Source organism: Trichechus manatus, unplaced genomic scaffold (assembly GCF_000243295.1).
Source record: "Trichechus manatus latirostris isolate Lorelei unplaced genomic scaffold, TriManLat1.0 scaffold00022, whole genome shotgun sequence".
In the NCBI taxonomy this organism is placed as follows: domain Eukaryota; kingdom Metazoa; phylum Chordata; class Mammalia; order Sirenia; family Trichechidae; genus Trichechus; species Trichechus manatus.
In genome coordinates this window covers 849,559-865,056 of record NW_004443958.1, presented here as the reverse complement: position 1 = coordinate 865,056, position 15,498 = coordinate 849,559, and the positions used below count along the sequence as shown (strand labels likewise).

At 35.7% G+C, this 15,498-nt stretch overlaps 1 protein-coding gene across 2 annotated transcripts in view; it reads left to right on the top strand.

Moving 5' to 3' along the window:
• CSMD3 (CUB and Sushi multiple domains 3) overlaps nucleotides 1-15,498 on the top strand; it is a 1,379,111-nt gene that overhangs the window by 714,916 nt on the left and 648,697 nt on the right. For both annotated transcript variants that reach the window (XM_004372959.1, XM_004372958.1), the window contains one exon: nucleotides 1,165-1,286. In XM_004372959.1, the coding sequence (XP_004373016.1) occupies nucleotides 1,165-1,286 (122 nt within the window). The remainder of the gene's footprint in view (nucleotides 1-1,164; nucleotides 1,287-15,498) is intronic.

Here is a 15,498-nt window from a genome sequence, read left to right as displayed (position 1 = left end):
GAGAAACTATTTGTTCTGTAAGCCTTCACCTGAAGTACAATAAAATATAAAAAAAAATTTAAAAAAGTTTAGACTCAGAGACAAACAAGAAAAAACTAAATGTAACCATTAAACCATAACTAGGCATAAACAAGTTGAAAGAGTGATAGTGTGGAATAGATTTATGCTAAAATGTAAGCTGAACGGAAGAAACTAGTGGGAAAAAAAAAGCTATGTTTAACATATTAGACATACTTTCAAATTTTTAGTGACAAAAGGACAAGATTTGTAGTCAGAAAACCTGAGTTTGAATCTCGACTATGCTATTTAGGCAAGTGAAGCAAACTTTTGGGACATCCAGAAATTGATCTTCAAAGTGGTGATGATAGTAACTACATGAAGACTTAAATACATATGAAAATGTGTATTTGATTGCATAACATTAGAAAATAAAATGGACTATTACTGATGAATTAGAAAACACCAGCATGGATAGGATTTTAATGGAATGGGACAAACAAGTACAAACCAAAAGTAATGAGATCAAGAAAGTTTGTGGTAGTCAAGAAGGAAGCTGAGAAACTGATGAAGGATAATGGTCACTAGCTCTTTGGTTAAGTAGAAAAAAGAAGAAAACTGAGAGGGCATTACAACTTTTAACCTTTTGGGGAATTTATTAAAATAATTCCAATGCAGCACTTTTTATAATTCCAAGTGGTCAAATTCACGGTTAAGAAAACAGAAAGAGTAGTTTGATATTAAATGTCTCAACTATTTGCTATTTTGAATCCTAGGGTACTTAATAAATAGAAATGAAAATACTGTTTAGATTGCATAATCAATCCCAGTCTTCATCTTTGTAGATTTTTCTTAACAGAATATTGGATGAATATACCTCTTTCTAATTAAACTAACCTATTTACAGTCAGAGGACAATTTATCATGCCTCACTTTTTCATAACTAGTTTTCAATTAATGGTGAAAATATTGAGCTTGTAAATCATAGGTTGTGAATAAAACACTCTTAATTTTGATAAGTGGCATTAGAATTACATAATATATACAGTATTTCAGTGTGGTTATAATTGTGCCATTTTAAATTTAAAGTCTATTTGAAAGGTATTTTATTGCCATAGTTTTGCATATGGCATATGCCCATCTTTTAAAATGCAATTTCTCTTTCAGTGAAGACTTGTGGCTCTAATCTTCAAGGACCAAGTGGTACTTTTACATCTCCCAACTTCCCATTCCAGTATGACAGCAATGCACAATGTGTGTGGGTCATCACAGCAGTGAATACAAACAAGGTAAGGGAGAAAACCATCTGTGGTAGAAAAGCATAATCAAAACAATGAAGGTAAAGAGATCAGGAGGAAAGTGCACTACAGAAAATTAATAAGTAAAGTGATTTCTGCAGTATTTTCCTAGGTATATTTATAGAAGAAATTTGGAGAAAATAAATAAAAATAATAATATAATTCTTGTCCTAGTTACTAACATATTAATGAAAGCACATTAAAATTATAAAGGTTGTTGTCATGAATTGAATTGTGTCCCCCAAAATATGTGTCAACTTGGTTAGGCCATGATTCCCAGCATTGTGGGGTCTTCTTCCGTTTTGTGATTGTAATTTTATGTTAAGAGGATTAGGGTAGGATTGTAGCACGCTTACTAAGGTCACATCCCTGATCCAATGTAAAGAGAGTTTCCCTGGACTGTGGCCTGCATCCCCTTTTATCTTACAAGAGATAAAAGGAAAGGGAAGCAAGCAGAGAGTCGGGACCTCACACCACCAAGAAAGCAGTGCTGGGAGCAGAGCACATTCTTTGGACCCAGGGTTCCTGTGCAGAGAAGCTCCTAGACCAGGGGAAGATTGATGAGAAAGACCTTCTTCTAGAACTGACAGAGAGAGAAAGCCTTCCCCTGGAGCTGATGCCCTGAGTTTGGACTTCTAGCCTACTAGATTGTGAGAAAATAAATTTATCTTTGTTAAAGCCATCCACTTGTGGTATTTCTGTTTCAGCAGCACTAGATGACTAAAACAGTTTTTTTTTTTTTTTTTCTTAAATGGAGACTTGGATAATTGCTTTTTACTGGATATCTTTTCTGCTTAACATATCATCCAAGTATATCCTGTTTACATACATAGATGACTTTTGTTTCAGTCTTTCTCTATTGCTATAAGTCACAGAGCTATTCTTTACTATAAATAGTTTAATGTGCTCTTCACTAAAAAAGGATTCATATTACAGGTATTTCAAAAGGTTAGATTGTCTTTGTATTTGATTCTAAGATGAGTAACACATCTAAATATGCATTTGTCTAGCCCTAGTGTCATAGTGGTTAAGAGCTCAGCTGCTAACCAAAAGGTCAGCAGTTCAAATCCACCAGCTGCTCCTTGGAAGCCCTGTGGGGCAGTTCTACTGTGTCCTATAGAGTCACAATGAATTGGAATTGACTCAACGGCAACGAGTTAGTTTGTTTTATACACTTCAAGCAAAATTATAGCACCGAATGCATGTAAGAGCAGCTGAAAAATTAGCAAGTTTTCCTCTCCTGCTGTCTCTCTCGTTTCTCTTTGTTTCAGATGTGCTTTTATAACAATAGAAAACACCTAACAGGAAAAATTGACATTTTACTCTGATTGCGTGTTACCTTCTCTGAATTATATTAAGGAGAGTTTTTTGGTAAAACACACATACTCGGGTCAAACTGTGGTTCAAATACTGACTTATATCCTAATAACTGATAAAATTTGACAGTTACTAACCTCTCTGAAACTCAGTTTATTTATATATAAAATGTGAGTGTTAAGAGTATATATTCATAATGTTCTGTGAGGAATAGAGTGCTTTGTAGAATTAGTAAGTACTTTAAATACATTAACTCATCATTCTTACATAAAGCATATACAGCATTTTTTCCCCTTAAGTACCTTAGTTTCTTAGTGATGCTGTAAGAGAAATACTGTAAGAGGGTGGCTCTAACAAACAGAAGTTTGGTTTTGCACAGTTAAAGCGTCTAGAATTCCAAATTCAGGGCACCAGCTCTATGGGAAGGCTCTCTCTGTCCACCCTGGGGGAAAATCCTTGCCTCAGTTTCTCTTTCTTCTGGGCATTTCTTTGGCAACCTCCACATGGCATCTATCTTTTCTCCATTTGTGCTTGCTTACTTCTGTGTCTATGCTGCTCTTTTTATTACTCACATGTGACTGGATTTAGGACACACACTAAACTGATATGGCCTCATTAACATTTCAAAGAAAACCCTATTCCTAAAAGGGATTATATCCACAGATACTGGGGGTCAGGACTCCAACACATATTTAGAGGGGACACAGTTCAATACATAATACTAAGATATGGAACTTGTACTTATCTAAAGGAAAAAATGCTCTGGAAGGATTGGATGGATGTGCTAATATCATACCAGTTCAGCCCACCTTTCTAATCAGATATCCATTTTTGGCATTATGCTGCATTACTACCTCTCAGAGATGTCTGTGATCTTAAAAAAATAGAAAAAAAGAAAGAAAAAAAATACATGTATATACCAGTTCATGAAACCTAATTCAAAGAGAAACAGAGTAGGTTTTAAGATCAACTCAATGGTCAATTGCAATTGCCTCATAGGAACACCCTGGCTTAAGAATCAGAACTAGATTAGAGACCTACTCTGTTAGAATTATCTGTGTAAACTTGGGAAACTTGCCAAATCCACTCCATTGCTATATGAAGAAAAATATTTAATCCACCCGAACTGTGTCATCAGTTCAATTTAATTCAACAAATATTTAGTTATTGAATGCCTTCTCTTTGCAAATTATTGGGTTGTAGAGAAAATAAAGAGCATAAAGTGCTTGATAAATAAACTAGCATAACATTAGCAACATACTGGGCACTAGTCATAACACTATTTATGAATTAATCAATGCTCACAAGACTCCTTTGAGGTAGATACTTTTATTGTCTGCATTTAACAGAGAGGTTAAATTACTTGGTCAAGATAGCTAGCAAAGGTCAGAGCTGTTTACTTTGTAAGATATGTGTTATGTACCACGATATATCTTATATTAAGATACAGGTGTCTTGTACTAAGATAAGTGTGAAGTGAATTCATTAAAACACATTTTATTAACCTTGTTTTGAGATACAAATCTTGGGTGTCATGGCAACTACCTATAATTTTTATCAAAATGTGATAAATTATCTCCTGTTCTGTAAGACTTGTTTTGCTAACTTTAAATCATTGTGATTACGCTGTTACCTAAAATTTCACAGAGGTCATTGCAATTTTCCTTATTTGTTTTACCTAATGTATCAAACGGAACCCTGGTGGCACAGTGGTTAAGAGTTCAGCTACTAACCCAAAGGTCAGCAGTTCGAATACACCAGCTGCTCCTTGGAAACTCTATAAGGAGGTTCTACTCTGTCCTTTAGTGTCTCTATGAGTTGGAATTGACAACAGGTTAATCTACCAAAATTTTATCTCTTCTTTCTCCCCCTGAAAAATTCCCAGTTTTTTCCTAAGTAGAACTTAATGATAACTTTCACTTCCTTGATATTTTTATCAAAAAGCTATATGTAGGCATTAATTTTTGACCTGTTAATATACCTATAGTTTAACACATCTATAGAAATTGGTTTTTAAACATTTTTAAATATGATCCAGCAATAAGAATTATATTTGACATCATTGCCCAGTTCTCACACATACATATATAATTCCATATATATGTTGTTATTGTTGTTAGGTGCCATAGAGTTGGTTGTGACTCTTGGCAACCTGTGAATAGCAAAACGAGACACCTCCCAGTCCTGCGCCATCCTCACAATCTTTGCTATGTTTGAGCCCACTGTTGCAGCCACTTGTCAGTCCATCTAGTTAAGGGTTTTCCTCTCTTTTGCTGACCCCTCTACTTTACCAAGCATGATGTCCTTCTTCAGGGTCTGATCCTTCCTGATAACATACCCAAAGTACGTGAGACGAAATCTCGCCATCCTCGTTTCTAAGGCGCATTCTGGCTGTACTTCTTCCAAAACAGATTTGTTCATTCTTCTAGCAGTCCATCATATAGTCAATATTCTTCGTCAACATTATAGTTTAAAGGTATAAATTCTTCTTTGGTCTTCCTTATTCACTGTCCAGCTTTCACATGCACGTGAGGCGATTGAAAAGGTCATGGCTTGGGTCAGGCACACCTTAGTCCTCAAAGTGGATTCTTTGCTTTTTAACACTTTAAAGAGGTTTTTTTGTGGCAAATTTGCCCAACACAATACAATTGTTTGATTTGTTGACTGCTACTTTCATGAGCATATAGTACCACAAAATAACAGTTTTCCTTACTGCATGAATATTCTTCTCTATTTTCTATTCTAGGTTTTTCTAGTCTATTCATTTTACAAATGCCCACTAAATAGATATCATGATGCACTAACAGGATGTAACTTATAGTTTGTAAACACTGTTGGAAATATTTGCTTCCATAGATTATAATCTGGGAACCCATTTTGGAAGGTAATTGCTGGTGTAAACCATAGGAATACAACTGTACTAGTTAGTATAAACCTCAATCAAGCAAGTTGCTTAATCTTCTTCAATAATTATATATAATATTCTTCAATAATTATCTGTCATGTTTATAGTCATATTTTATAACTTTAAAAGCAAACATAGTGTCTTAAATCACCAAAATAAATAGATAGTGTAAAAAAAGTGAGATCTGAAACTGGTTAGATCTGGTTTCAAATCTAGACTGTACCTCTTAGTAGCTATATAACCAGTCCTCTGAGCCATAGTTATTCTTTTTCACCATACCATAAGGTTGACATCTGAATTAAATAAGAAAAGATGAAATGCTTGATACAAAGTAGGATCACTGTAAATGACACCTGTTATTATTGCCTTATGTTGCCATCTCATCAAAAAACATGCTTCTCTTCAGTTACTTGTTAGACTTAACTTTTGTATTAATGCAGAAAAAATCATCAATAAATTCTATTTTCTTCCATATTCAATCTTGTGGTTGAATAATTTATAGGTGACAATGTCTTATACTAAAATATTAGAACATTAAATTACAGTCATTGTTGCTGTTCAGTTTAAAAACTGTCTCATTTATTTATCTAGTGCTGCTATAAAAGAAATTCCGCAGCGGTGGCTTTAACAAACAGAAATTTATTTTCTCACAGTTTAGGAGGCTCGAAGCCCAAATTCAGGGCACTGGCTCTAGGGGAAGGCTTTCTGTCTCTGTTGGCTCTGGTGGGAAGGTTCTTGTCTCTTCAGCTTGTTTTCTGGTTCCTTAGAGATCTGTTTGTGGCTGAGCATCAGTGTTCTCCCATCTCTGCTAGCTTGTTTGATCCCTTTTATATCTCAAAGAAGATTGACTCAAGATACACCCTACACTAACCCTGCTTCACTAACACATTACAGACAACCCATTCCCAAATGGGATTATAACCACAGGCATTTAGGTTAGGATTTACAACACAGATATTGGGGGGGGTGGGGAAATAATCCAATCCATAGTATTTCACCCTTTGGCGCCCCAAAATTCATGTCCTTGCCACATGCAAAACATATTCACCCCATCACACCATCCCAAAAATCTTAAATCAACTGTAAGTCCAAAATCTCATCTTCTGAATCATCTAAATCAAATATGGGTGCGACTTTAGCCATATTCCATCCCGGGAGAAAATTCCTCTTCATGTCTAAAACTTTGAGATCTATAATACAAGTTGTTTCCAAAGTACAAAGATGGTATAGGCACAAGGTAGACATTTCCATTCTAAATGGGAGAAATTGGAGGGAAAGAAGGGATAACAGGTGCTAAGCAAGTCCAAAACCCAGCAGAACAAATTATATTAGCTCTCAAGGCTTGAAAATAATCCTCTCTCCTCTGAGGCCATCTGGGCAATGCCCAGGCCCTCCAGACTCTGGGTAATGGCTACACCATCTGGATTCTGGGTGAACGCCTTTGAGCCCTGAGCTTCAGCTTTGCCTTCCACGCCCACTGGAATGGCAGCTCTGCTTCCTTGGCTTTGGGTGAGTGACCTCCTTCTCCCAGTTCGTCTGAGTGGTGACCCCACTTCCATATGCCCCTGGGCATGACAGCCCCACCCTCTGGGCTTTGGGCAGTGGCTGCATTCCCCTGGCACACCTTAATGACAGTTCCACACTCCAGAACTGAGTTGGCAAAGATCTGACTCTTTGAAACCTAAGAGGCTGTGTCCCTGCTCTTTGAGATCCAGGAGACCGTGGCCCCATCCTTTGAAACCAATAAGGTCCTAGTTCCCATGCTCCTTCCAACAGTTTTGCTGATCTCCAAACTGCTCCAGGGATAGTGCTTTTCTTTTCCTGGAGGACAACAGATGTAGCTCCTTTGGCCTCTCTCCTCCCTGTAGAATTCCAAGAGGCAGACAGCATTCTTTCCTTTTGTTCTTTCTGTGTCCCCTTCAGTCTAAGCTGATAGGTTTTCTGCTTTGGTAGCTGGGTTAGATCCATCAGTCACAGGCTTAATTTCTTCAACAAAATACTGTGTAGCCACATTCTTGGTGAACATTCTAGGATATGTGTCCTTAGTTTGTACAATAGAACTTTCCAAATCTTTATGTTCTGTTTTTATTTTGCACCGTTCATTTTTAAGTCCATCTTTTTCCTCTCACATTTTACTACAAGCAGCAAGGAGAAACTACAGGGCCACTTTAAGATCTTGCTTAAAAATCTCATCAGCCAGCTATCCAAGTTCATTACTTACAAGTTCTACCTTCCACCAAACATTTGAACATAATTCAGGCATGTTCTTTGCCACTGCATAAAAAGCATCACCCTTCCTCCATTCTCTAATATATGCTCATTCTTTTCTTTAAAAGCCTCACCAGAAGCACATTAATGTTTACATTTCTAGCAACATTCTGTTGCTGGTGCCATATGTATTCTCTAAGACCACAGAGACTGTCTCTATAGCTTGCCTCAATTCCTTATAAGCCCTCAACAGAATTCCATTTGACATCCAGAATTCTACCAACAGTTTCTTCAAGGCAACCTAGGCTTTTGCTATTAGGCATCTTGAAACTCTTCCAGCCTATACTCATTACCCAATTCCAAAACCACTTGCACATTTTAGGAATATGTTAGAGCAGCACCCCACTCTCATTAACAAATTCTGTCTTAGATATCTAGTGCTGCTATAACATAAATAGCACAAGTAGGCGGCTTTAGAATCCCTGGTGGCTCAGTGGTTAAGAGCTTGGCTGCTAACCAAAAGGTCCTGCAATTCAAATCCACCAGCCATTCCTTGGAAACCCTATAGGGCATTTCTACTCTGTCCTGTAGGGGCACTATGAATTGGAATCAACTCGAAAGCAACAGGTTTGATTTTTCTGTTTGGGGGGTTTTAACAAACTGAAATTTATTTTCTCACAGTTTAGGATGCTAGAAGGCCAAATTCAGGGCTCCAGCTCTAGGGGAAGGCTTTCTCTGTCTGTTGGCTCTGGGACAAGGTCCTTGTCTCTTCAACTTGTTTTCTGGTTCCTTGGAGATCTCCATGTGGCTTGGCATCAGTTTTCCCCCATCTCTGCTCTGCTGGCTTGTTTGATGTCTTTCATATTTCAAAAGAGATTGACTCAAGATATACTTTACACTAATTCTGCATCATATTAACATATTACAGACAACCCATCCCCAAATGGGATTATAACCACAGGCATATAGATTAGGATTTACAACACATGTTTTGGGGGAACATAATGTAATGCATAACACAAACATGCAATTAGGCTAAATATAATGGCAGAGCATTGCAATCTTAAAGTAATATATATTTTTGATATTTCTTCCTCTCTGAGGAAAGGATATGACCCAGCAGGTTTAGGCAAACCCTAAAGCCAGCTGACAAATGAACCCAAGAAATGTCATTTGCAGTGTCGGAACCTCAGCATCGCAGAGCAGCACATAGAAGGGTTGGCTTGGCTCTGAGCTAAGAGAAAGCATATGAATAATTAGCATAGAATTGCAGTTACATAATAGGGGAGGCTGCAGGTGTTGCTAGCTTGGGAGAAAAGAAAACAAAAGTTCAGTTTGGGAAAGGTTACATTTATGTTACCTTTAAATGCCTATGAGATTGGATATCAAATTGGATATACAAGTGTGGAAGAAAAAAAAAAGTTGAGAATGGAGATATAAATTTGTGAGTTGTCAGCATAAAGATGTTATTTAAAGCCATGAGACTGAATGAGATCACAAAATATGTAAGTCTTAGGAGGAAAGTCAAGGCTAGAATAAATAAGGGTGAAAAACCATTAAAGACTAATGAGTTGGGTACCTAATTGAAAATACTTTTTTTGCATGTATTTTTTCTTATGTTAGATTTTATACAATTAAAGACCACCTATTCCCAACCCAGGATCCAAATAGCCATGGGAAAATTACAGAATAAATGTCTCAAATATATTTGTAATATTTTTCAAATGTAAACACATAACATACTATGAAAATTACAAAATATATTTATAATGTTAATGATTTCATAGCATGTAATGCATTACTGATGAAGATAAAAGACTACCGCCTTCAGTATGGATTACATCTTATCATAAAGAAAACAAAAATCCTAACAACTGGACCAATAATCAACATCATAATAAACAGAAAAAACATTAAAGTTGTCAAGGATTTCATTTTTCATTTCATTGTTGATTGGATCCACATTCAACGCCCATGGAAGAAGCAGTCAAGAAATCAAATGATGTATTGCATTGGGCTAATCTGCTGCAAAAGACCGCTTTAAAATCTTAAAAGCAAAGATGTCACCTTGACTAAGATTTGCCTGAACCAAGCCAGGGTATTTTCAATAGCCTCATATGCATGCAAAAGCTGGACAACGAAAAAGGAAGACCGAAGAAGAACTGACACATTTAAATTGTGGTGTTGGTGAAGAATATTGAATATACCATGGACTGCCAGAAGACAGAACAAAGCAGTCTTAGAGGAAGTACAGCCAGAATGTTCCTTAGAAGCAGGGATAGTGAGGCTTTCTCTCGCTTACTTTGGACATATCAGGAAGGACCAGTCCCTGGAGAAGGACATTATGCTTGGTAAAGTAGAAGGTCAGCTAAAAAAGAGGAAGATTCTCAATGGATTGACACAGTGGCTGCAACAATGGGTTCAAACATACCTATTATTGTGAGGATGGCGCAGGACAAGGCAACATTTTGTTGTTATATATAGGGTCGCTATGAGTCAGAGCCAACTTGATGGCACTTAACAGCACTCACAGCAACACCTGGCTATTTGACTTTTTATTTTTTTTAATCAGCTGATAATAAATAACTCTCTTATGTGAAGGTCCCATTAATCTTTTTCCATGGTATTCAGAATGTGCTCCTCATTTTCAGTGTTGAACCACTGATTAAAATTCAATGCAGTGATCAACATCACACAAGGGGATTAACCCTTAAAAACAAAAGGAATAATCGCATGAGAAAAACATGTCAGGCCCTGTCTTATACTCTGTACAGTCTTCTTACCATATCACTGAAGGCACCTTTCATTTTAGCATTAATCCTGACATTAGCAGGACAACTAGAAATTCTTGAACTGTCATTCTAGAACTCAGCAAGGCCACCCTTAATGCTAATCTATTACTTTGTAATGATAATTGGGCTTTGGCTTTAGTCTTGACACTGAGTACTAATCTTTTATTTTGGTCCTAGTAATTGGAAGCCTGTCTTGTTTCCTGTTTGCATCTCTGTTCTATTATCCTCACTTTGCTAGGCTGGGATCATTTCTTACTACTGTTTGTCTTTTTCCAGGGGCTAGAGTCCTGTTGTTGATCCATAGACTCCTATCTGGAGCACGGCAACCCACCAAATAATTTCTCCAAACAAATGAGCTAATTGCCTGCTCCTGTCAACTTCATCCTTCTGTTTTATTCCCTGAACCACACTTCCCCATGTGAACTTCCTCTTGCTTTATTGCCATCTACTTATTGCCATTCCTCTAATAGCTGTCTTCCCAAGTTCTATAGCTAGTTCTGTCATCATGAGACCTTCTCCCTTCTACTAGGAACTGTTGCTTATTCATTCAACATATATAAACTACTAGATATTGGATATACTTGTTGTTGCTGGGGATTCAACGGTGAACAGAACAAGATAAAATTATTTCTCTCATCAGGATTACTTTGTAGTTAGGTGGCACAAACAATAAAACCAACATAAGTAATATACCAAAAAAAAAAAAAAAAAAAAACTCGTTGCTGTCAAGCTGATTCTAACTCATAGCAACCCTATAGGACAGATTAGAACTGCGCCATAGAGTTTCTAAGGAGCACCTGGTATAGTAGGTGGTATGACTGCTATGGAGAATAATTCACAAATGCAAGGGGGATGAGAATTCTGAGGTGTGGGTTGATATTTTACACAAAAGACACTACAGGAGGGAATGAACAGGAAAAAAATGAAAGTGAACTTATGGTAGACTTATACCCATGTTGTGTTTTAACTTACTCAGCATCCGTCTGTTCCCCATTCTTTACAAAAGCTTTGGAACTATCCCTCCACATTCAAAGTACTCTGTCTTAAACATTCCAGTCTCATCTGCCAAGATGTCATACAGTGGTGGGTTGAAACGTTTACCTGCTTTTACCAGCTGCTGACAACCTATTGTTAAATTATCAGGAATGTAGTGAGCTGATTGTTAAACATAAACAAAAAATAACTAGACCCGTTGCCATCAAGCTGATTCTGACTCATAGTGACCCTATAGGACAGGGTAGAAATGTTATTGTTAAAAATAGTCAACATTAAAATTCTAATTATATAAACATAAAATTAAATATTATATTAAAATATATATTAAAACAAATATGTAAATATATAAATATATTAGAACAAATATTATACTAGAAATAAATACTAGAACTTATTTTCTAAATATTTTATTACATTTTACTATTAGTTATGCTCTTTAATTATTTACGTCCATTTTATCCATATATAGAACTACTATATAATGGTGTGCTACTCTGTATCTCTTCTTAACTCTGCATTCTGTCACTTTTGAATCTTGAAATTGGCTATGGTGGGAGAATTTACACTATAGAAATTGGCAAATACTACAAATCAGGGCTTGATTTATTTATTTTGCTTATTGTTTAGATGTGGAAAGTGATGAAGAAAATGTTGATAATGAGGATTAAATTTAAACTTGTGTCATGTCTATAGCCAATTTTTTGTGCCATTTACAAAACTGAAGAATTATTCTTCCAGAATTTGAAAACTATTATCCAATTTAGAAATGAAGTCATATACCTCAATGACAAACAAGTGATATTTTGACATTTTTTTTTTTTACCGTGTTTTACTCATTAATATAAGTTAAAAATATCAACCAATATTCATGCCATAACGACACTCATTCATGTATCAATTACAACCAAAGGTTGGCTACGAATACAAAAGTTTGGTAAAATCCCACAAAAAATTTTATGAAAATGGAATAACTCATAACTGGTTGCCGTCGAGTCGATTCCAACTCATAGTGACCCTACAGGACAGAGTAGAACTGCCCCATAGAGTTTCCAAGGAGAGCCTGGCAGATATGAACCGCCAATCCTTTGGTTAACAGTCGTAGCACTTAACCGCTACGCCACCAGAGTTTCCTGAAAATGGATTAGCTATGTGGAATTTACAATAAATAATATTTTATAGTTAATTATTACTTGTAAAGTGTATACTGTATATACTTTAAATCAGTAAAATTTATAACAAACTTAGTTTTCTTTTTAAACCCAGTTGTTAAGCATTTACCAATGCATTACTGGTATCTTGTCTCCTAATCTAGGTCGGACCAATTCTTTCTGAACCTTGAGAAGAATGGTACACACTGAAAATTGTTTGGATTCGTTTATCAGAAAAAGAGAGCACTATGTACTAAATCATTGTTCTAATGACTTTTTATGTAACATTTCACTTGATGTTTATAAAACTCCACGAGTTAGGCATAATTATTATCCCCATTTTTTAGGTAAGAAAACAGATTCAGGGAGATAAAGTAATTTTTCCAAGACTACAGTGTAACTTTCAGAGTTAGGATTCGTAACTAAGGCACTGTGAATCCTGCAGAGATCACTTGTTTTTTCCTGCTATAGCTGGATTCCAGAGTCTCACTGGACTCCTGTCCTTTCTTCTACCTACGATTTCAGCTTTTGTTTGCTTCTTTGAAACACTCATATCTTTAAAAATATATGTGTATTTTTACTTAAGTCAGCAAGAGTAGGTTTCTGTTAGTTGTCACCAAAGAACCCTGAGGCAAGGAGCTAATGATGTAGTTATTTTTGTTATCTCCTGACTTATTGTAAAGGGAGCCTATTGTAATGCTTAGCTCTCCATGTTGCTCTCTCTCAGAGCAATGCTCCCATATGTCTTACTACATTCTGTGAAACGATAACATGCTTATTTCCCATATATTTATTTATACTTGGTTGAGAGGGATTTAGCTCTTTAATACACATAGTAGTTTTTGCTAAAAGGGCATACATTTACTCTAGTTTCTTGGGTTTCTAATAGTCTTTTAAGAAGTAGACCTTCCAATATCAACCTTTAATTTAATAGTAAAATCAAAATGGGTATTTGTTTAACTTAAGTAATTCTTCAGTAGAATGTAATGAACTCATCTGAAGATTCTGTAGGACAGAATTCTTTATGGCTCTTCGACCAGTCTCTGTTCTTACTGAAAATGGTGTGTACTTTTATTCAGATTGAATTATTGTTGTAAGGATAACGCTGATGTATCCAGAATGTCAGAAAAAAATTTCACAACTAACAAAATAGGATCCATTGGGAGGTTAGTAATAAAAAATCAAATAAACTGAGCAAAGAAGAATATAATTCAGAGAGAATAAAGACAAGCACATGAGGTCAACTTCAGTTTAGAATATATAGTCACTAGTAGAAGTCGTAAGTGTTAGAAGAGATAAAATTGATCATCAAAAAAGAATTGAATATGGCTTTTAAAAATATGTTGGGTAACACTAGCTAAAAGGGCCAATTATTATTATTTTTTGTATTCTAAGACTATACTATTTTTTTCTGAATTTGGCTGATATTTGCATCTTATGACTCAGAGAATAAAGTTTAATATGACCTATGTGAATCAGTGAAGAAGGGCAAGATGCTAGCATGATTTTTAGTATATCTATTTGTCTTAGTCATCTAGTGCTGCTGTAACAGAAATACCACAAGTGGATGGCTTTAACAAAGAGAAATTTATTCTCTCACGGTCTAGTAGGCTACAAGTCCAAATTCAAGGCCTCCGCTACAGGGGAAGGCTTTCTCTTTCTGTCAGCTCTGGAGGAAGTTCCTTGTGATGCACCAGTCAGTCTTCCCTTGGTCTGGGAGCATCACAGCACAGGAATCTCAGATTCAAAGGATGTGCTGTGCTCCCAGCACTCCTTTCTTGGTGGTATGAGGTCCCCCTGTGTCTCTGCTGGCTTTCTTTTGTATCTCAGAAGAGATTGGCTTAAGACACTATCTAATCTTGGAGATCTCATCAGTATAACTGCTGCTAATCCATCTTATTATATCATAGTGATAGAATTTACAACACATAGGGAAATCACATCAGATGATAAAATGGTAGACAATCATACAATAGAGGGAATCATGACCTAGTCAAGTTGACAGGTATTTTGGGGGGACACAATTCAATCCATGGCAATATTTAAAAACTCACTCTGGAGGTTCTTCTTAATCTATTTATAAATAACTTTCTTATAATTCAAATAATGCATGTACAGAGTTAGGATCTAACAGTCAAAAGCCCTGATTTGTTGTGAGGGTCATTTAACATCTTTGAGTCTCAGTTTCCTCATTTTTAAAGCAGGAATAATGTCCCTTCCCTGCCATGTTACAAGAGTGTTGGATGATAACACAAATTAATGAACAGAACATCACTTTGTACATTGGAAATGATGTAAATATAAGGTATTATTTATGCTTAGTATTTGCAGTATTCCTTATTCTTAAATGATTTCAGGTGTATGACTTATCATCAAATAGACCATAATACATATGTTGAGATCTACTAAATAATTAAGGATGTTTAAACATAAGAACAGTGCCTAGCACATAGTGGGTACCCAGTTAATATTTATTGTATAAATAAAAGAACTAATAAATAAGAAAAAGCAACACATACGGAATATGTGAGAAATTATACTTTGATCTAGTATAGTTTAAAATCAGTGTACAATTTATGACAAATAGCTTATTAACATTTATGATGCTTTATAAATAAATGCTACAAATATTCATATTATATTAAATAATATTTATATCTACATATTGTCTATAAGTTTTCATATATCACAGTTATTGGACTTTTCATACATGTCTGACAAAATTTTTACTATAAAATATATTTTCCTAACAGATAGCACTTGTTTCTGCTGAAGTGGTGTGTTAGATGGAAGTTTCTCCCTCTCCTTATCCTTTCAAAGACACCTACCTCAAACTT